The following is a 23089-nucleotide window of genomic DNA, read 5'->3' on the forward strand; positions in this document are numbered from 1 at the left end:
TGCGCAGATATTGGAACAAGGTCACTAATTTCGAGAGATTGTGGAAGATAAGTATCCTATGTTTGTATTGCCATTGTATACACTTCTTGTCATGATATTTCAAAATAGACGAACGGTATGATTCGCATTGATAGTAAAAGAACCTGTAACAATAAACATTCCTTCCAATATTCTTACCCGGACACTATCCCAAATCACGCTTCATGATATTCGCAACCACATTAGTAGGATATGATTGAGTAAAGAGCTAGCTACTCAATAGGAGTAGCCTCTACCGTGTTATCATACTATGTCATAGGAGGAGACTCTACGCTTTGTTCGCTTTTGCTCTTTTATCTCGTGATATTTGAGAAAGAGTTTGGCAGTGGGGCAGTATGAGAGGGGGAAACAAGAAAAGTGATTGCGTTGTAGATGGGTTTCGCGTTCACACATTGTGGCTACTTTAGACAGGCAGGTTTAGAAAGACCAAGCCTTTAATATCCAGTTTAAGGTAGGTGGTACTTGGTTGAACTTGAAGTAGCTTGGTTCCACTTGGAATCTTGATATACAATACTGGAATTGTCATTGACTTCACTTTGAGCTCTGAATACTTTTCTGTTTGAATTATTTGTTTTTATTTAAGATGTAGTGGCTTTTGCGGTTCTCACCACAGTTATATTGTCGGTCATTATTGACATTTAATGGCGTGTCGCATGACCGATATGAGATCAGACATGAAGGATTTTAGACACCTTTACGCCACGAACGCCTACCGTTTTGTCCTATTTTTAAACCCAAAGATGGATAGCCTCCATAATCTGAGATCAATCGTAAACGTATCGATTTGCCATACTTCCTCTTCTTGGGCAGCCAAATCGTCTTGTGCGTCGACACAGTAGACCTAGAACTTCGTTCTCGGCGATTCGTTCGAATAAGCCACTGAGAATATTTCTACAATGTACACATTGACCGATTTGCATATAGTCTGTTATGCAGCCGGTGTTCGGGATTGACCTAAATCTGCGAACACGAAGAGCGTTGCCCAGCATTCCTACACACTCACGATTGGTCCATAAGCGCCTTGTATTGTCTCTCTTCATCTTCCAGTCTTTTCTGCTCATCCTTTTTGGCAGCTTCGGTATTATCTGCCATGGTCTGCTTCATTTCTTCGGCATCCTGTGCACCTAGCACATCTTTGACAACATCTATAATTCCCCACTGATCATTTTCATCTGGAAATCTCAGCTCCAATTCTTCAATGATGATGTTCAAATTCTCCATTGATGTTGGTCGGTGATTGATAATCATAAGGATTTCGGCTTTGGTCAAGTCATAGGGACGAAGCTGTTCAAGGAGATTTCGAATTGTAACCTCATTATATGGGCATGGCTTTTGCGCGAGAGGTGAAGGTGCTTCCTCGAGGTATTGCATTAACTAAAAACAGATCAGTTTTAGATTCACGAGTCATAAAGAAGCAAGGTGCTACCTCTTTGATAACATTGTCAAGATTTCCTGGCCTCCTTCCTCCTGTGCGGTGTTTCTTTTGAATATCCTTCAAATGAGTATAAACCTCAAAATTGCTAAGGGTTGCGGATTGTGCTTCTAGAATCTTCATGGCTGTTTAGTATCCCTGGCGTACTAGTGTGTTGTAACTGGCAGCTAGACGTCACCTAGTACTCCCAAGACGTTGTATTATGTGGCTCTTCGTAAACAGGCGTTGATTGTTGGATCACAATCTTCAGCCTTGAGGAGAAATAATTTCCAGAGTTGACTATCTCATGCAAAACATTTTAAGCGAGTTCAGCCTCGTACTGCGGGGTCTCAATGGGGTTTAAATGCTTAACTCTAATAGGCTAAGCACGTCACCAGATCTGACCGTATGAATCTTTTTTTTCTTTCCCTCTTGTGTGATTCAAAACTTTTGCTTGTGAGAGGTTTTTTTGATATTTTATTTATATTCAATTTCAATTTCCATTTCCATTCATATCAATTCGATTTATCAACAAGAACTTTTGAAATCAATTGGAAATCACAAACCTCTATCTTGAGAAAAAGGGAAGATATATTATAGCATTTGCTATATCTATAAAAGGTTCATCATCTACCATTAATTGCCTTAAATTCCTGTGCGATCCAATTCTTTCTTCTTTATTTCAAAGCCCTTAGACCGCCCCAGATTTGACGCGGCTACGAAACCCCTCACAAAAAAGTTAATCCCGCATCTCAATTTAAACCTTTCAACAAAAATCTCAATCATCATTACCATCATCACCATATCGCAACTACCTCAAACTCCTTGCCATATATCTGAAGATATGGTTCGTAATTTGGTTGTTCTCGGAGGAAACTCCCATCCTCAAATAACAGAGATCATCTGCAATACGCTCGGTGTTCCACCCTGCAACAGAATTCTTAAGAAATTTTCCGTTGGTGAGAGTCGTCTCGAGATCCAAGACTCAGTTCGAGGCAAAGATGTTTATATCATTCAATCGGGCGGAGGAAAGGCCAATGATCATTTCATAGATCTTTGCATTATGATTTCCGCATGCAAAACTGGATCTGCTAAGCGTGTTACTGTCGTCCTTCCTTTGTTTCCTTATTCACGACAACCTGATCTTCCATACAATAAGATTGGCGCACCACTTGCCAAGGGACCCGCCGACGTTAAAGGTAACTTTACTTTCGAAAGTCGACCAGCAACACCGGGTCCCTCCTCCCCTCAAACACCAGGCCTCAGCAATGGCACTAATGGTATGGAAAAATTACAGAAGAAGCTTGGAAAAGCATCTCTCGAGCAGATTAATACCCAAACTTCAAATGGAATAACACCCAGACGACAAGATACTTCGGATTCCATTGCTTCTCTTACCAATGGTCGCTTGGCTGACGGAGCATCAACTCCCGTGTCAACTCCACATTTCACCACTCACGATTACGAGAACCCTGGATTCGTCAATGGTCAAAGCAAAACTCTTTTCCAAGGCAAGCCAGGATACAAACAGTGGGTAGCGCAAGCTGGCACACTCGTCGCAGATCTTTTGACTTGCTCTGGTGCCGATCAGGTAATCACCATGGATCTCCACGACCCCCAGTACCAAGGATTCTTTGACATTCCAGTGGACAATCTTTATGGCAAGCCTCTCTTGAAGAGATACATCCAGCAAAATATCCCGAACTTTCAGGATGCTATCGTCGTAAGTCCTGATGCTGGTGGAGCAAAGAGAGCAACTGCGATTGCCGATGGACTCAACATGGAGTTTGCATTGATTCATAAGGTAAAACTTCCTCCAATTCTACTCCCTGCGCACACTCATATCAATTAGGAACGTCGACCTACCCGAATCACCGATCGCCAAAATGCTACAATGATGCTTGTAGGCAATGTTCGTGATAAAGTTGCTATACTCATCGACGATTTGGCCGATACCTCGAACACCATTACAAGAGCTGCCAAATTGCTCAAGAAAGAGGGCGCCACTTACGTTTACGCTTTGATAACCCATGGAGTTTTCAGTGGTGATGCTATTGAGCGTATCAATGCATCTGCACTGGATAAAATTATCGTGACCAATAGTGTTCCACAAGATGAACATCAACGTCTCTGCCCCAAGTTAGAGGTCTTGGAAGTTGGCCCGGTCTTCGCCGAGGCAATTCGTCGTGTTCACCATGGAGAGAGCATTTCTGTGTTGTTTAACTATGATTAGACTAAAGATTGGCTATTTTCCGTTAGGGGCACTGCATTTAGGAGTTCGGGCATTGGAGGGGAGTACATTGGTAGAGTACTCGCTTGGCGCATTGCAAACCATGGCTCATATACAATTGCTATACCCGTAAACCGCACTGCGGACTATTCAAAGTTTTCCATTCTTGTTCATATGGCATGGAAGAGAATTAGATATATACAAACACTCGATCTTTGGTAGATTTCCATTGAACGTCTTGACGAACCAAGTGCTGGGTTAGGCGTCTAGAGTTGCATATAAATTAAAAGCATAGACTGAACATAGAAATGGATGAATGGGAACGTAATCTCAAAGAACATTTATTGGTCGGAAATGAGTGTGCGTTTGTATGTAATTGTATCTACGTGCGACTTTATGTCATCTTGTCCAATCGGTATAGCACTCACTGATATCATGCTGTGCCACCGAGCCATGAAATGATGAACACTTTAATCTGGTCTGTCCATGACTAAGAAGTCAATATTACTTGAACTAAATGATCGTCAATTTCAGGAATTGGACTTTATACATTTATGGGTACTTGGAAAGTAAGCATCAATTGCAGTGCGCAGTGGAGAAATAGGAACAGGTTACTCTATTCAAATCAATTGGTGACAGGTGAGGTTGAGAGATTGTTGAGTTGGGCAGAACACTGGCTACATCGTCTGGTATATTATGCATGCTTGACTCAGGATGTATCTGCCTACTTGGCTTCAGGGAAGCTAGCTATTCTTAAATATCTTACCATATTCTGCAGTGACGTTTAGCAAGCCGAAACTGGGAGTGCGTGGATAGTATTCTGCTGGAAGCTTTCCTTTGTGACAATGAGCGTCACAGTCGCGTGTAGGTAGGCTTTGATGGGAATTCTACATATTTCGGCGAGCTGGTCTCTCAACTTGACTCCTTTGGTACATTTTCAGATGAACCTGAGATTCCGTTATTGATGAGTCTGGTACTACGGTCTTCGAAGTATCCCTGGTGTAGCATTATACTGTCACTTCATGTGTCGTAGAATGTATATCATGGACTACCTAGGTATCATTAGACGAATCCACCAGAGATCTCTCCTGTACCTGTAAAAATATGTTTGATACGGTCGCAAAGAGATGTGATTTCTCTAAGGTTGCAAACAAAGTAGCAGGGAGCTGCCATAACATAAAACATTTAAGATCGCTCACAAACTACAAGATACCAAGCATTAGACTCCAGGACCAAACTTCTCTTTACATCATCACACATACACCAAGATGGCGTCTTCAACGCCACCTAGTCTTCGTTTCATAGACCATCCGCATATTGCACATCACAGTACTCATCATACCAGAGATCGTAGCTGGTACTTAAGCGTCACCATGACTACCAGAAAAGAAACTGCAGCCGACGATTCTCCACCTACATATTCACCTCCAAGATCAGCCTCTCCCCCAATCCCAGACTCTCCAGCACCTCCTCGCTCTTTTCACCCTTTCCCCCGTCTTCCCATCGAACTCCAACACCGAATCTGGACGCTCGCAGCGAAAGATATCGCATCTCGCAAAATCATTATCCGTCATGAGCCCTGCGAATTCAAAGGTTACGCAAGCATAATTGCGAAATTCATCAAATACATCACCGATCTTCTGACATTCGGCTGCGAGAAGAAGATAGTTGATCATAAGTGTTCGGCTGTTCCTGCTTTGCTTCATACGAATTTTTTGGCGCGCAGTATTGCACGCAAAGTGTATAGGAGACGGTTTCAGGAGGTGCTTAATAGAAAGATTTATGTGGGAGCGAAGGATAGGGTTGTGGTTGTGCCTAGGCCTACTTGAGGGACAGCGAAGTGCTCGGGGGGCAAGGTCAATTGAAGGGAAGATGGGATGGTCTTATTGTCATAATAAGAACGATCTAGATAGGTTGGCTTCCTGGGAGATCCATTGTGCTGCGTGTAGAGACCACGTGGTTTGGGAGGCTCGGAAGAGATCTGTCATTTGAGGGGTATCATGGCGGCTTTTGTTTGGCAGTTTAATCCTGTATTATAGGATTCCACCTAGGTAAGTTTCATTTGCAGCAAACCAGGTGTTAACTATTTGACGAACCTTCGCATAGTTATGGGTAATCGGTATACAGTGTATGGACCGTGTATGGACCGTGTAAGGGAACTTACACCATGTAAACCATCTCACCATTCTTACGCTATCTCAGTGAGTATATATGGTGTATACACTGTGTAAAGATCGATACACCATGTAAGAAATATTGCACGTGTACGGGTATTACTGCAAACGATTTTTGGATCACCGTAACATTGAAAGTGGACAACTATATTTTAGCTCTTCGTATGAAGTAATGATTGAATTAGATAGACAATCTTCAGATGATAACTTCCAGAACATTACCTTTGTAATTAGACGACATTCATTAGCTACATTCTTGTTTTTGTTGCGTATCTTAGAACGTATAGCTGCTAGCCTCTTCATTATAATGGCTTCTAGACGGGTTAGCAGAAGGTAAATATCATTAGAATCATTGCTTGTATCGCTTATTAAGAAGACGGAAGCAATGCAATACATCTCAGATATGCAACAAAACAGCAAACTTTGGCCTGAGATCTAGGCGAGACTTGAGAGAATCATCTCTGATTGATGTGCTGGATGATGTCCAATAATACTGGACTTGATCTTCCAACCTATGCCACATACGTTGAGCGTATGACGGACGAGGGTGTCTCGTTGCCTGAGCTCGGGTCAGGTACAGGAATGTTGAGAATCGGATGAACGCAACTAGAAGCCGCAGTTCAATTCGTGGGTTATTCATTGCGTGATCTTTTTTACTTGAGATGACAGTGAGAAGAAGTACACATCATTCGGAAAGAGATACTGTGATCCTACTGTTCCTAAAACAGATTGGGCTAGCAGTAGCAAGAAAACATCGAAAGTACATAGCAAGCGTACAAAAACCGAGACAGCTTCTCGCTACTCACTTGAGACACAATGTCACAATAGCCAGCATCCACCTCCCAATGACGAGAGATACGGATGTATTTATCACTCGTGGCTGTTTAACGAATGGTCAAAACAAAAAAAGGAAGCCAATAAGCTTTAGATAATCGTTGGGACAGATTTGAACGGGACAATTAATATTCGCACGGGGATCAATACTTTTGAACAGTGCACTCTCCTTCAAAACGCACTCGCAATTACTGCTGAACACCATCAAAACTTCAACATGGTATCTGTGGGATCAGCACTTCTATTTACACATCTCGGTCCGCCAGTGGGGCCACCATGAAACGCAAGGCTGAGATGCACAGACCAAATTTACACACGGCGGTTATCTAGCCTTGCCTCATGAAACAAACCACTCCTCCTCCTCACATCAGATTCGTCTCATATGCACTCCTCAAAAAAAATGATGCCACTTATATGAATGAACTTCTCCTCCCCTCACATTCTCTTCATCCCATCCATCGAGTTCTCCCAAAAATCATCCCAACTCTCTTCTACAGAATTTCCAGCCAAACACTCTCAAAATGAATCGACCACGCCAAGGCGAAGAGCTCCCATGGGCTAAACCCCTCAGCATAGATCTCCTGCACAAAGTGCTCCAAGTAACTTTCCTGCACCCTTTCGTCGCCTGGATGATTCCCCTTTGTATGCGCGCCCAAGCAATGCCCTGGCATCATCAAGCCATTCAGTATGCCATCGGCTATGCTTCTCTCCTCACCATGTTATATTTCCTTTCCATCCTCAATCGTCAAATCGCATACTCTAAAGCCCGAGAAGTAGATCTTTTAGAAGAGGTTATAGTGATTACGGGCGGCGCTAGCGGACTGGGATTGTTGGTTGCTGAGGTTTATGGAATGCGCGGCGCGACGGTTGCGGTGTTAGATGTGAGAGATTTGGAGAGTGGAGAGGCGAGGGGAGTGAGTTATTATAAGTGCGATGTTGGAAATCGAGAGGAGGTTGCTAGAGTGGCTGTGGAGATTGAGCGAGATGTGAGTTTTCCTGTCTACTTGAAGAATAACATGAAACTGATACATAGCAAATAGCTCGGTACCCCTACAATCCTCATCAACAATGCGGCGATTGTAAATGGCAAATCGCTTATGGATCTATCTCTCGATGAAATAGAACAGAATTTCAAAGTAAACCTCCTAGGAAGTTTCTACACTCTCAAAGCCTTCCTCCCAGGCCTCATCCGCACCGGTCACGGTACTATCGTAACCATGTCCAGTGTTCTAGGCCATCTAGGAGCCGCTCAACTCAGCGACTACAGCGCTTCCAAAGCCGGCCTTACTGCGCTGCACCACTCTCTAACTGCAGAACTCAAAGCCTATCCTAATATCAAAACGGTATTAGTTGAGCCAGGCCAATTGAGCACTCCGTTATTTTCCGGTACCGTAACGCCAAATAGTTTTTTCGCGCCGATACTGGAACCGGTTGATGTGGCGAGGGAAATTATCGCGACGATCGATAAGGGAAGTAGTGCGGTGTTGGCTATGCCGTTGTATGCGCGATGGGTGGAATGGATGGGGGTTTTGCCTGTGGGAGTGCAGGCGATTGCTAGGAGGGTTAGTGGGATTGATGGGGCGATGAAGACCTTTGAAGGGAGGAGGGAAGGAAGTAAGGAGAAGGAAAGTCTGATTTAGATGAATGGTTTTGATGCTGGCATCGGATCTGTATGGACTGGATAGGGAGATAGAGGTATAATATGAATGGATGAGATTGGATGGGATGGTATGGGACGATTTATAATGATATCTAAGAATCATCATTACTCTGTGGTATCACTGGGGTTCATGGAATGATCACATATAATCTGATGTAATTTTATATCAAATCAAGTACACATACATATGCTACGAGTAGTTGTCCCCGAATTACCCAACTCTTATTACTGAGATCACAAGCAAACATTCTACACCCAAGATGACGATCAATGGTATGAACATGAACCAACCCCCATCTAATTTCGAATTTATCACATCATATCACATCATATCACATCATATCACATCATATCACATCATATCACATCACAAAAGCATTCCAGTAAAAGAAGAAGCACTACATCAAGTACACAACCAACCGCCATCACTCTCACAAACCAACCATCTACACCCAATTAGCCAACACCTCAAAACCAGCAGATAAATCAACACACACAACCACAATACCAGTTCTAATACCCTAACCCTTTCCAACTTTCAGATACCACTCGTTCCTCAATCCCTTGTGCGCTGTGGACCCAACCCAAATCTCGAATATAAACCCATTATAAGAAGAACGAGAACGAGAACGAGAACGAGAACGAGAACGAGAAAAATAAATCTCACATTTCCCAAAGATACATTTACTTACCCACATATCCAAGCTCATATTTCTATTTCTATTTCTATTTCTACCACACTATCCCCTCTAAATTCTAATCCCGCTCGATATCCACACATCTACACATCCACACATCCACACATCCAGCGCAACCCAAACCCGACCCCAAAACCAAAACCACACAATCAAAACCCTTCACCAATTCCAGATTTTCCCCAAGTACCTATGTAGATAAATAACACCTCCTCCAAATCTCCCACTCTTACCTATATATATGAATCTCCAGCTATCAGTGAGATTTCCATCTTCGTCCACAAACTGCGAGTGAGTGAATTATACTTTATACTTTATAATAATGAATATCTGGAGATATATTATGATTTATAGATTCATTAGAATGGGATTTGTGATTAACATCCGTATCTGTATCTGAGATTTAATCTCTCGTTACTCGGCTCAAGCTACGATTTTGAAAGATGTGATGCTCGTTTTTGTATTTTATATTCTTATTTTTTTATTTTTTATTTTTTAAAAAAAAGGGGATGGACGATAAATAGATACGAGAAAATGTATATAGATACCTAGGTAGATCGAAGCATGTGAGATTTTCTCGTTCGACTTTGTTAACCATATCCTGTTACAGCATTTTGAATGCCCATTTCGTATCATATCGTATGGATCTTGGAGTTTAGATTCGATGCCTCCGTTCGGTGATCAGGCATGAAATAGAATACATGTTGTGGGATGAAGAAATGGCAATAATCAGATACGTTGGAAGTGTACCAGACGACTGAATACTTGAGATGGAATCAGAGGAGATGAGATTAAAGAAAAAGAAAATAGGTGCTTTTCAGTCTTTTGGTAGATAGGTATTTTTTGATTGCTATCTACTTTATTTCGTCTATAACACATACCTAGCTAGAGTGGATAGATATACATGTCAAACGATTTCACGAATATATTGCGGAGAGGATAAAAATTGTATAAGGGGGAAGAGGGGAGGAAATCGACTGCTTTTATTACTGAATTATAGGATGATGTTATTTGTACGTTTGAGCCTTGTTCGTGAATGTGAGACCAAAGAGATGAAGCGGCTGGGAGAGTGCGAGAGTGTAGCTTTCTGGTAATAAAGTACTAGATTCGATATGTTATGCTGTGCTATACTGATAAGTGATTATTGTTTCCCCCTGAAGCCATTTCGGATTGATGAAAAGAATTAGGCGAGTCGAAACAGAGATGGTTGACCTAGTAGGATCTCAACCAATCTCAAAGATACGTTTAGTTTGTACAGTTGTGGAGCTTTATTTCTTCCGTAACATGTCAAAATGATTCTGATTCCTGATACTGATCAACGACTTAACTTTTAGCCACCGCACTGAGAGGTATTGTTCTGGAAGTTGGTCATGAGAATGGCTATAACGAAAATGAACATGGATTGGAAGTAGGCGAGGGGAGAATCCTTGGATGGAATAATTGCTATCATGATGATCCGGTCCTATCTGCCCTCCAATCCTCCTTCGATACATCAAAATTCGAGAGTCACTAGACCATTCCTACGAAGCCAGCTCATCAGTTATACCACAAGGATATTCCAGATGCGATGAGCTAGCTATTTAATAAGTGTCAGATTTGACACTTGTCACAATACTGATATAATTAGCATCCAAAAAAAAATGAATTCTCAGCGTCCAATTTGGAAGATTATTATCTTGCAAGTTATATTAACACAAAGCTTAGAAAACTTTGCATACAATAGGTTTCCGATTGGATAAATCACTCCAAGGAAGACCTAAAACATTCCAAACCAGCATCAACCTTTATACAATTCGCAATTGCATCGCTAAATGAACAGTGCGAGCCGAGCTTTCGGCCTGTAATTGACAAAGCCCAACTGTCAAACAAATTGGGCAGTCATAGATCTAAACGAGGAAAAGAAACACATGGAAAGATCACTTAAGAACAAAGTAAACAATAGAGTTTTTACCAGTAGTCCCAAGTGCTTATCCTATGATATGTCATATAATAATAGTAACAGGGGGTCAGGAGCGTTGGAAGGGAGTGCGTTCTTCCATTTCATGCGAGGATTGCCTTGAATGATTTTTCTCGACACCCTTTCTAAATTCTGACAAGAGGCACGTCCCGCTTGCCATTCCGAGTACGATCCGTTCGTTGCTGGCAGAATGTTCTTTTTGATTGGTCGTTTGAGAGTCTTGCATGTAAGCAAAGGTGCAGCGTGCTGCGTCGGTGAGGCTGACATGAAGATGAGAAAACCTGTAGAACTTACATAGAAGGAGAACCAAGACGTAGAATCACATTCCATGTGTAATACGTAGACTTATTACGGAGAAATCTTGTGTTGTTCCTTCGAAAATAACAGATACCGGGTTCTTCATAATAAACCGGTAGGTACCGGCACTGCAGATACCAACCACCGTTATTATATTAATATGCCAATAAGTCCAACCTGTCACGGCGGAAAAGAGAAGGGAACATCCCGTCAAGTAAGGCCAGTCAGTAATCTGAAACCGCTTCCGATTCGTAAGCGCCGAAAAGCGTTTAGCTTGATTTCGGGATCGGAAGGTGGATGAGGGATAATGCCGGAGGGAAATGAATGGCCACGAGGCATAGAGAAGGCTGAATATCATTACGACGTGAGGCGGACTTAAGGTATCATTCTTAGCTGTGATGACGGTAGCATTTATCCGGCCACCTCGGCGATCTAGTGGGTCCGTAGGTTAGATATCTTAGCTTGTGAAAATCGTATACGGTACAGTATACAGAACTTTTTCCAGGCCCTAAGATCTCGAGGCGCGGAAACCCGAATGACATATCTGGCATTCGATCCAACAGACTTATTTTGTACAGGACAGGACAATTGCAAAATCATTTAAAATGACTTTTTGATTTTGCTCAAGAGTAATAATCCAGTAGCTTGGGATGCCACATCCACAAGTAAGTGTTACGCACAGACGAATAATCCTTTCCGTATGAAAGCTGGGATCTCCCAAAGAGTGTATCCATGTTAGACCAAGACTCGTCTACGAAGGTTGGAAGGGTCAATCTCTGTAGAATGTTAGAAACCACAACTAGAAATTAGACTTTTCTCCAAAGTTAATGGATGATCCGTGTACGGATTAGATTTAACAGAAGTGGCTGGGCATTTTACAAAGGGGGTGTAATTCTTGAAATGGGAATAATTGCTGTCTGAGGCGTGTTATATCCGCAGTAGAATTTAGTTTGAGGATAAGTGCCTATCACTTACACTGATCTGGTGATGATGCCACTCAAAGCTTCCATTGAAGCGGCCCAAGAGGATGCATTCTGATGGTTTAGATCTCCCGCGCACGAATGTATGGCGCATTGGTATATGCGGCCTCCTCTTTGCTCCAATAAAGTTGGCTAATCCTGTGACCATAACTTGTTATACACTGCCTCTTTCCAGCTAGATTCTAGAAAGTCATGGCCATCAATCCTTCCTAAGACCCCTCTCATCTTTATCCCGCATTTCTACTTGCCGTATTGTACGGGAACTTGTGTTTCTTGTCCTTGGGAAGGGTCACGATCTATGTAGCTGGGTCTAGCCCATGAGCTACTTCTCCTGCATGTAAATCTCCAGGTCATCGGCATCCATGAATAGTATCGTATACTGGTGGGACCCAATCGTATAACATGAGCATGGCGGGCTTGATCTGTCAATCTCACAATTCTTTGATCGGGAAAACCCCAGAGTTTTTGCTTTTTGGGCACGAAGTAGGTTTTGGGCTCTCAACAAGAAGTCACTAAACATCTCTCCTGAACAAGGTTGAGATCTAATGCGCCGATCTCTATGAAGAGAGAAATGTAGACCCATATCGAGATGATACGGAGAAACGTGCTGCGGGAAACATTGCTCGACCTCTTCTTCGGCTCCAGCCTGACAAGAAAAACAAGCAAGTCTTAAATGTGAAGGCGAATACTGGAACTGTTTCCTGTATAAGATGAGAATCCCATTGATGTGGCAAAACACAGTGTGAATGTTTTGGACTGACGTCCATAAGGTTTGAGAAGCAGCAGATATGTGGACAACCCATATCATAATGAAGAGAAAAAGGGTCTTGATTCCTGGATAATCCTCCTGCATAAGAAATATAAGAAGTATAAAGAGCAGATACTTCTTCATGATGGCGTCTAGGACTTGATATGAACCGGCTTTACAAATTTGGATAATCCGCACTGTCAATCATAACCGTTTTTTCGCAACGTATCTCTTTTCCATTATCTTTGCCGGCTCCGGGGGTATGTCTATTTAAGCTCAATCCTAATGAAGGTGCTTGGGGCTTGAGCCGACGGATAAATCCAATTCATCTCAGTCGTTGATCGTATTTTATCGTAGAAGTAGAAGATGGTAGACACGTAGCAGTAGTCTAATACTTCAACATGGAATTCCCAAGGCGTTTCCGGATGCTCATTTAGAAAATCAAAGGGTATGATTTATCCATTCGCAAATCATCCTCACTGGGAAATTGTACAATCTGAGTGGTCAGTTACATCCACGGCTCCACTATTCCAAAGTTCGTTTCCACTGTGCTGGGCTGGGCTGGGCAGGCGATATGTAGGAGAAAAAAAGGGACCAAAATTAATTATCCTGATGAATTTTATAATAAACCAACCACGAATTGAATTATGAGAGTCAACAGTACTAAGCACACCCTGGAATAGCCCTAAGGTATGATACTGTCTAGAATCTTGATTCTTTGGATTGAAATAGAACAATCGGATTGTTGAAGGGTTCCATTTCGCCAGAGGTCAATACCAGGCAGGCTGTTTTTTCTCCTACGACTAGGCTGCTGCTTATTGCAAATCCAATTGCTCAGTGATGATGAATAGTATGAACTTCTTTTTCTCCCCAGAGTCAATGGTACAGAATGTGCTCGAGTCGTTGGCTGCCCAGGTGATCTGGTTCCTTTGTGATTTTTCACAAGTAGCCGCTTGGATCTTTGAAAATTTCCCTTTTTCCTTTTAGATAACTGGGTACCGTGAAGGAGTCAATGTCAGAGTGCGTAATTTTATTTCACTTCCAGAAGTTATCTTTTGGCCCAGATCTTTGCCCAAGTTGGATATAATGGCGAAGCAGCTCTCTCTTAGATTTGGGGGTGGAATCGGTAGATGTTAGATAGGTATGTACCTCCACGATGGCTCGACAAGTACTCCGTACAAAATAGAAAATATCCCTCCACACTAATTATATCAATGCGGTAAACAGCCCTTGGAATCAAGATTGCTTTTGATGCTTGAAGTCATGTTTGGAATTATTTTAAGATAGAGACTTTTGCATGATCGTCTCAAAGTTGGGGGTGACTTATTATGGTTTGATCATAGCGCAAAAAAACAATAACGAAAATAGCTTCATCTGGATGCAGTAGGTCGTGAGCAGGTAGATGGATAGCCTATTCTATGAATGACCAACGCTGCAGGTTTGCGGCGTCAAGTGGCAGATATAGTAATCATAGCTGTATCGCAGGTCATCATCCAAGGACCAAGATGTGAAGGCAGCAGATATGAATTGATGACCAAGTGCCTACTGTGTATGAAGTACCAAGTTTCAACGGCAATGTGATTTTCATCGGTGAACATCACCCCACCAGATCCTATGGAGACTCGAGTAATAAATGGGAGTTGGAATTGCATCCTCCACTTTTGTCTCTAGTTAATTTTCTATTTATTAACCCGTGCAGACGAGGGAGATGGGTTACTCCGTTCCAAGATTCACATTTATGATGTTTCCTGTATTCCTGTGCGAAGGATGATTTCATTTCAGGTCTTTTGCTATTCCGATACCAAGGTCGGATGGATTTGCTTCTTGTTGTTTGGGACAGACAGGGACAATTGCTGATGAAAGTGGTTGGCTCATGTAAGACAGCAGGTACTCCGTACAGTAGTAGTAGAGTAGTAGTAGAGTAGTAGTAGAGTAGTAGTAGAGTAGTAGTAGAGTAGTAGTAGAGTAGTAGTAGAGTAGTAGTAGAGTAGTAGTAGCAGTTTCCAGTGTTCAGCCCTCAGCCCTCAGCCCTCAGCCCAAACGGATTTCCACCAAAGACGTACATCGTACATCATCGGTCGTCAGGACACTGTTATAGTGCCTGTTATCTGTATGCAGGATGAAACTAGAGTCTGGAGAGCTGTAGGATTTCACGACAAGGAGATAGATACAATGTGTCTACAAGCAGACATCTTTTCTTCTTCCCACTATTGCAAGCGGTCGCATATACGTATGTATGTACGATGGATATAAATTGAATAGCCGCTACAGACTACAGTATTGCATCCAGATGGTGTACGAGGCAGCGAGGTACCAGTATGTACTATGTAAGATTACTTAATTGCTTACTACACATCTAGTACCTATGTGGTTAATGTTAGCCAGGTACCACATGATATTTCCCTTCGGTGCCTAGTATTTTCCTTAGGCAAAGTTAAATCTCAAGTGACGTTTTTTTGTTTTTGTTTTTGTTTTTGTTTTTGTTTTGGATTGTTTACGAAGGAACACCAGAAGTACTTCACTTCTCTGGAAACAGCTTTTGTTGCAACAAGCAAACATCTCTCACACATCACTCCAAGCATACTTTCATACCTCATCATGATTTACCCAGTCTTCCAGTCCTCATTTCCAACCTTGCCACTCTTCCAAGCCTCCCCTTGGTTACTTACTACTACCGAGTCCAGCCCAGTCAGTCAAGGACTCAAGAGTCAAGACTCAATTGATAACACAACGCTCGTACCAATTCTTATTGATGAACGCAACTCGACTCAACCCACATGCTCCCGAATCAATCAACCAGTCTTTTCATTTGTTTATCTTTTGCAAAATCCAAAGTGTCAAGGATGTGGTGGTGGTGCAGGAGACAATCTCATTCGTCGACTGATCTCGACTTGACATCTGATGCATTAGCCCCGGGGATCCAAATCGGAGATAGACTGACTGATAATGATTAAAGCTGGGACTTTTCCCTCATTGACCTCCTTAGTGGCCTCGTAGCGTAGCTCTAACTTCTAAGGAACCTTTGCCCCTTGTAAGAAATAAATAATTACCTCGAATACCTGCACCGACAAGCCTTCACGCCCCTGCAAAGCAAAATGCACATACGGACTACATAACTACATAACCAGGTACTCGATGAACCAACCAAAAGTGGCTTACGCTACTCCTCTTTTTGTAAATTTCTCTTAATTGCCATTTCGAGATGAGAATTCGGAATTCTAAGTGGCTGGCGGAATCATTTGCTCATGCCCGCCTTGTCCTGTCCCAATGTGTAGTGTAGGTACATTCATTACATTTACAATTTCACATCTTGCTACTTCTTTCGCATATGCTCCTGCACACTCACATACACACTCGCATACCTACTCACGCACTCACTCACTCACTCGCTCACTCACTCATTACAGTATTCTCTATTCCCAGTTTCCAATTCCCAATTCGCACTTTCCACCTTACCTTACCTTTCCATTCCATTCCTTTCCTTGCCTTTCCTTCCCTTCTTTCCCTTCCTTTGATATCCTCGCGCTGGCCAGAAGCAATATTATCGGCGAATACCTCCCTTCCAACTTAAACCTGCGAGTGAACTGATCGAACCCCCCCCCCCCAACCCATCACATTATTGCCAATTGGACGGCCTTTTGGTGATCGAGAGCCCGTCGCAAGCCTCCTTCAACCTTCCCATTTTTTCATTATCCCAACCTCTCAAACCTAATATAATTGACTCGCAATGTTCACTTGATTCATCCTCCATGTGTCGAAAATCAGGAAAAAGACGAAGAAGCTGAGAGCCATGAAGGAGGCGAAAATCCGGGCAAACAATAAATTAATAATGGAGGTCGAGGCGCAGACCCAAGCCTCTCGTTCACCTGTAGCTCGTTCACCTGAAAGTTTGCGTCAACGTCAACGAGATCGATTGTCCCCTAGAGGTCGTTTTGCAACACCTAATAATATATCTACAACCATTACAGAGGTCGAACGACACAAGAATATTAGCGTTCCGTCATTGTCAGTCCCCACACCGAGAATAACGGGAAAGAGAAGCCCGAACCAACAGGAGAAGCTGATGCAGGAAAGTTCGCGCAATGATAATAATGTTTACCGTCGGGTCAAGAGAGAGATAGAAGATGAGAAAGGTAGCATTACTCCAGACGGGGGTTCTGCTGGTCGGGAAGGTAGGCAATTTACGGTTGCTAAGGTGGGAAATGGAGGAAAGATATACTTACGGTAAGACAGGGTGATGCTGGTTGATGGTATAGTGCTCGTTACCACCACAACGAGTTCAAAATTTGACAGTAAACAGAACTAACAAACCAACAGCCCTTCAATACGTCCAGCAAACCAACGATATCCTCAGCCATCGTTCGTCTTTCCAACAACACCACCAGATACTGCTGGACCTGATGCTGTCGCGTTTCGTAGAGAGGAGGATGATTTGAGCCACCGTGAAAGTCTGTGGTCACCATCGAAGTCAGCAGCATCGAGCCTGAACCAGCGAATTCAAGGCATTGGACCAATCAAGCCTGGACGCGGAAGAGCACATTCGTACTCGACGGTGGATGACCAACACGCACCAGTTACTGACAAGGACGCTGGCGCTTTTAAGGTTATCATCGAGAGACCTGGGACTGCTACTGCCACTCAAAAGCTCGACTTCTTTCAAGGTATTCCTGCTCTTGACGTTAATATTCCTTCATACAAACTGGGAAAACCACGATTTAGCATGCGCGGCACGCCTTTTCTTCGAGGATCTTCCTATACAACCAATAACGATGATATGCGCTCCAGTGTTTTATCGAGTAGAGAAACATCACAGATGGATCCAGCCTCGCAGCGTCATTCGCGAATTTTTCCACGGCGTCATTCTGATTCATCTCCACAGTCTCGTGCTGTCACTGGCCCACCAAGCCCTGAGGACCAATCACGCCCAATTCCGTCGCCAAGAATTGTTAAGCCATCGAGGGCTATCGAACCCGAAATGTTCGATGCTCTCACCTTCAAACCGGCTTGCGACCATCCATCCATTGTGCGTTATGGCGAAAATGGAGGCATTAGAGCGGCAACGCCAGCTCGTCTTGTTGCAGAAATCACGTCTCCGACCTTCGTCGATTATGATCTTCTATCCGACTTCTTTCTAACTTTTAGATCGTTTTTGGAGACAACAGACCTTTTACTCATGTTAATCGCAAGACTGCAGTGGGCAGTTTCAAGGAACGACGAAATTGGTACGGTGGTCAGAGTTCGAACCTTCGTCGCGATTCGCCATTGGGTGCTTAATTACTTTCTGGACGACTATGTCATCGACTACGAACTGAGAGTGTTATTTTGTGAACGTCTCAACGCATTCGCAAAAACACTTTTGGAGGGCACGATGCACTCCAAGGTGCCTCTGAAGATAGTAGAGGAATTGAAGAAGTGTTGGCGGAGAGTATGTGCGTTATACTGGGATGGGCCTGACTTCGACCCAGATCTTGGAGTTGAGGTTCCAATAGCGGCTGGAGGAGTAGCTGGTTCTCGTGATCCTACTCTCGACCCAGCCTTTTGGGAAGCCCACCCAGAAGGTCCTCCACGTCTTGATGGAATTATTGAGCCCGACTTCATTGAACACGATACCTCCATGGTTGAAGGGCGAAACTTTTTTGCGGATGTTTCTCGCGCAGGCCATATTGACTCTTTCGCCTATAATCCCACTCCTCCCAATGTCAGGGAAGAAGACGATGATCTTGAACCACCTCTGTCTCCTACGAGCATAGTCAGTGAAGATATTGTATCATGCTCATTTCCTAGTCGATCCAGGGGTGGTGGAACAATAAACCCCCTCGGGGCACATCCAGTCCCTGCCAGCTCTATATACGATCCTGCCCCCCCTATAGCAACCACACCCAAAGCCCTCACCGGTAAACGTGTTCGCCCTTCGCATTCACACAAGCGCAGCGCAAGCTTTTCTGACTCATTGCGAGATCGCCGAGCACAACCGGAACCCGAGCCACCTGTACAGAAGGTTATCTATAAGAGTACGGAGCTACTTCTTGCTTTACCTTATTCTGGAAGTTTGGTGAGAGGTAATCTCTTTCCACCTGGACAAGCGTTTGTCGACATTGTCGCGCCAAGCACTCCAGCAGAATTTGGTCGCGAAACCACTTTGTTTCCCAGAGCACCTCCCAATCACAAAGGTCCCTCGGCGATGTCAGGGCCAGGGATGAAGAGACTCTTGGGTAGCGTACGTCGTGCATTGAGCACCAGAGGAGGGCATGGCCCAATTAGCTCTCCAACCCAAGGTAGCTTTCCCAATATGCCTCCTCTCGGAGTTCGAGGGGCAACCGTAAATCGCCTTCCTGGTACTGCTGTGGTCCCACAAGCTCAAAAGCACGATTCAATTCGTACACCAATGAGAATTGACCTCCTTGGCGCCGAAGTTGCTGAAGACTTCAAAAGGGCAGTTCGAGAGGAAGAGGAGGCCGATGAAGCTCGTCGATCACGTATGATTGAGCAGCCATCGCCACCAACAAGCCGTCATCACGAATCTGGCATTCACTACTCGACTATGTGTCCAGATGTTACCTTGGAAAATTCAAGTCCCATCACCTACAGGTCACCCAAGAGCGAAGTTACAAATGGAAGCAAGAGCATCTTAATTGTTGACGATACCATGTCATTGCCTTTGCCTATGATGACCGGCGCATTGGCCGTGAGTCCATCGGTCGGCTCGTTCGCTGATACATTTTTGCATCCATCACATGGACCTACGCCACCAACGACGCCGCCAGGCGTTCTCTTCGCTGGAACTCCAAGAAGATCATCCCATCTACTAGGACATATCGTGAATCGTAGTTTATCACTAGAAGGCCTTCCTTCGCTGATCGGTGACTCACTGCCATCAAGAGACTATGAGCACCCTCTCGGACCCCGACCAATACCTACACATTCAATGAGACTTCACAGTCAAACTTACCGAGTCAGAAAATCCGCATCATTGCGACGTTATGCGTCCTACCAGAGTGGTTTTACTCAACACCACAGAAGCGAGCGGAGCTTTGATGCTACCACATTCACAGAGGAAGCATCGATTGCAGAGAGCTTTTCTCGAAACGCACCCATTCCACGGCCACTGCGAGTACTTAGGAGAAGGCCAGGTGGAGATCTGAGGGCCGTTGGCAATGTTGGAGATCTCAATACTGCTCATGTTCGGCCAATGTCGACTGGTTCCATTACAACATATTCCGATTCTGTTCGAAGCTCATACCTTCTCGGCAGTGGGGATGATGGCCAATACGTCGATGTAGTCAATAGTGATTATGATGGAACTCAAGGCCATGTAGAGACATTCTCATTAGGGGCACTAGCTGAGATCACGCCCAAAGCTCGTGTGTCCTTCTTCGACACTCATTCATCTCAACCTGTGATGCGTCCGTCTTTCGAAAAAGAAGCTCAAATGCTTGCCCAAATTCCCGATGATATCGATGACGATGGAGGCGTTGAGTCAGCTCTTCTGAAACTCGAAGGGAAATTTGAGCAAAGGCGTTCCCACACCTCAGGCGGCGAATTATCTGGGAGGTTTGAAAATGAAGGGAATACCAACAGTTTTGGTGTCAGTCCATATGATAGAAGTAACCTTGCTTTGGATGATGAGGAAGAAGGGAAGCGCAGACATAGACAACGAAACGTCGTGGACTCGACCATTTTCAATCTAGCCCCATCTACATATCAGCCCCAGGAAGCTTCAACGAAGGCGGAACGTCGAACTTTTGCATACCACCCAACAGGCGTATCAAGAACTTCATCAGTACCAGAGTCAATCGGTCTCACCGATTCATTTTTTGAAGGTTCTTTCATTGATGGTGCTTTTAGCGAAAATGAAAGCCATGAAAGACACACACGCAATTGGTCAGAACGATCGATCCTCGAAGGCCCTAATGAAGGGCGTCAAGGACCGATGGACAATAGTCCGCACTCTTCTCATCCTGGATCTTTTGATTTCATAACTGAAACGGAAAGCTTGCGAAGAATACGCCCTGGTGCAAAAGAACATATTAGTGAAGGTGGTAATCACTCATTCCTCAACATTGACAGTGACCTTTCATCCGAAATGTCTGTGATCTCAAAGTCTGAATATACTGAAGAGACATCAAATGTGCCTGCTCCAAATTCTCTTGCTTTGAGACGGGGAGCAGGAGTCAAGGAGATACCCCATTCACCTCAATCACCACATCAACCCCCTTCGCCCCCAATGACCTTGGTACAGGCATTGAACATGTCTCCAAACACTGCGAATATCCCTCAGGTCCATGAGTACCAGTTACAGCAAGGGCATCGTTTACCGCCAACGCCAGACATTACCCCCACTAGTGCCCTAGGATTATGCGGGTTTGGTAGAGATGCGTTGCGCCCCAGCGGTACAAGTGAAGCTTCTCGCAAAACGTCTGTTCACCTGCCGTTTATTCTTGCATTTGATTCAAGAGTTCTTGCTCAACAATTCACTCTCATTGAGAAAGATGCCTTGAACGAAATTGATTGGAAAGATCTGATTGAAATGCGCTGGAGAGATGCTGCCACAGATACTCGCTCATGGGTTGACTTCCTGCGCTCTTCGGAACCTCGCGGAGTGGAAGTCGTCATCGCACGGTTCAACATAATGGTTAAGTGGGCCGTGTCTGAAATCGTTTTGACAGGCGATCTGGAAGAACGCGTTCGATGCATCATCAAGTATATTCACATTGCTGTTAATTGTCGCAAATATCGAAACTTTGCTACAATGACACAACTCACTGTAGCCTTAACTTCGAAGGATATCTCCCGACTCACCTCAACGTGGGCCCACGTTCCGGCATCCGATATACAAACCCTTAACGAATTGGAAGAGCTTGTAACACCGACAGGTAATTTTCATAACTTGAGAGCTGAGATGGAAGGCTCCGGTGCAGATCAAGGCTGCATTCCATTTGTCGGGATCTATACTCACGATCTTATTGTCAACTCAGAGCGTCCAAGTCAGTTTGCAAGTACGCCAACAACGGAACCTTTGGTGAACTTTGAGAGATGTCGATGCGATGCCACGATCATCAAGAATCTACTTAGATTGCTCGAGGCTAGCCAGCTGTATAGATTTCTTCCAATTGAAGGCATCACAGAAAGGTGTTTATGGATGGCAGCATTACGAGACGAAGACATTGCAAAATATGGAAAATCAATCCAGAATTGATCACTCAGATTAATCGTGCCTCTACCACATAGCCGATAATTCCCATGGAAACAGTCTAGCTGGTTGGTCTTCCATCCTTTCTCGATCAATCTAATCTACGAAACTTTCGATCAAGTTTCGCGTTCATCAAAAGATGGATAAAACAACAAATTCTTTGTAATAACAAATTGAAATTTTGGGACCTTTTGTTTAAAATTTTGTAATGTGTGTTTCAGCACCGTATTCGAACTTCACACCTCTCATCTTGAGACAGCTTTGAAGGATTCTTTTCATGTATTTTCTTCCCTTTTTATCGGTCCCAAGTCTCTACAAGCCCAGCATAGCCTGCGCGTCACCACGACGGCTTAACATAATATTTCCTTATTGCTATTAAAGTCTGGCTTCGGACTCTTTTTCTACGACCATGACTGTCACGATTTATATTTCATTGGTTCGCTGTATTATTCTTTTTCCTCTCGCCTACCTTCATGGAGTGTTAGGCTTTAAGCGACTTTGTGGTGTTACGTCGATAGATGGATGTATGGACGGGTGTATGGAGACGGGGATTTTGCTCCAAATGTTTCAGGGGGGCCGCTGCTACTGATTGGCGAGATTGGAATGTAAATGGGAGAGAGGAAAATACTTTATCGAAGCCCGAGGTAGGGAGCATTATCTCTTGTATCGTAATGGCGGATCAGCTTGACCTCGGGTGAAATAGATGGGATGGATGGATGAGTGGATGGATGGATGTAAAAGATGGATGAGCGAGTCGTATACCCCTTTGTGTGTTACTTGTCTGCTTGCGAGACAGTCAGTTGAGTGGTGGTGGTAAAGTAGCTGGAGTGTCTAGATGAGATATCAATGAATGAAAGAAGAAAGATTTCGATCT

At 43.8% G+C, this 23089-nt stretch overlaps 5 protein-coding genes across 5 annotated transcripts; 4 read left to right on the forward strand and 1 right to left on the reverse strand.

Moving 5' to 3' along the window:
* Positions 1 to 1038: 1038 nt before the first annotated feature.
* On the reverse strand, positions 1039 to 1594 carry EAE97_005720 (uncharacterized protein; the record flags this gene model as incomplete). Its single annotated transcript, XM_038876232.1, has 2 exons — positions 1039 to 1413; positions 1466 to 1594. The coding sequence occupies 2 exons, from the start codon at positions 1592 to 1594 to the stop codon at positions 1039 to 1041; spliced, it is 504 nt and encodes a 167-aa protein (XP_038732708.1).
* A 700-nt stretch (positions 1595 to 2294) lies between these two features.
* Positions 2295 to 3683, forward strand: EAE97_005721 (uncharacterized protein; the record flags this gene model as incomplete). Its single annotated transcript, XM_038876233.1, has 2 exons — positions 2295 to 3254; positions 3303 to 3683. 2 exons carry the CDS (start codon positions 2295 to 2297, stop codon positions 3681 to 3683), a joined length of 1341 nt encoding a protein of 446 aa, XP_038732709.1.
* A 1370-nt stretch (positions 3684 to 5053) lies between these two features.
* On the forward strand, positions 5054 to 5509 carry EAE97_005722 (uncharacterized protein; the record flags this gene model as incomplete). Its single annotated transcript, XM_038876234.1, has 1 exon — positions 5054 to 5509. The coding sequence occupies one exon, from the start codon at positions 5054 to 5056 to the stop codon at positions 5507 to 5509; it is 456 nt and encodes a 151-aa protein (XP_038732710.1).
* Positions 5510 to 6859: 1350 nt separating this feature from the next.
* Positions 6860 to 8558, forward strand: EAE97_005723 (uncharacterized protein). Its single transcript, XM_038876235.1, has 2 exons — positions 6860 to 7674; positions 7729 to 8558. The coding sequence occupies exons 1-2, from the start codon at positions 7210 to 7212 to the stop codon at positions 8326 to 8328; spliced, it is 1065 nt and encodes a 354-aa protein (XP_038732711.1). The 5' UTR covers positions 6860 to 7209; the 3' UTR covers positions 8329 to 8558.
* An 8078-nt stretch (positions 8559 to 16636) lies between these two features.
* On the forward strand, positions 16637 to 23082 carry EAE97_005724 (uncharacterized protein). The gene is made up of 2 exons (XM_038876236.1): positions 16637 to 17249; positions 17343 to 23082. Exons 1-2 carry the CDS (start codon positions 16816 to 16818, stop codon positions 22219 to 22221), a joined length of 5313 nt encoding a protein of 1770 aa, XP_038732712.1. The 5' UTR covers positions 16637 to 16815; the 3' UTR covers positions 22222 to 23082.
* The last annotated feature ends 7 nt before the right edge of the window (positions 23083 to 23089 follow it).

Source organism: Botrytis byssoidea (genome assembly GCF_014898295.1).
Source record: "Botrytis byssoidea strain MUCL 94 chromosome Unknown BBYS_010, whole genome shotgun sequence".
Taxonomy (NCBI): Eukaryota; Fungi; Ascomycota; class Leotiomycetes; order Helotiales; family Sclerotiniaceae; genus Botrytis; species Botrytis byssoidea.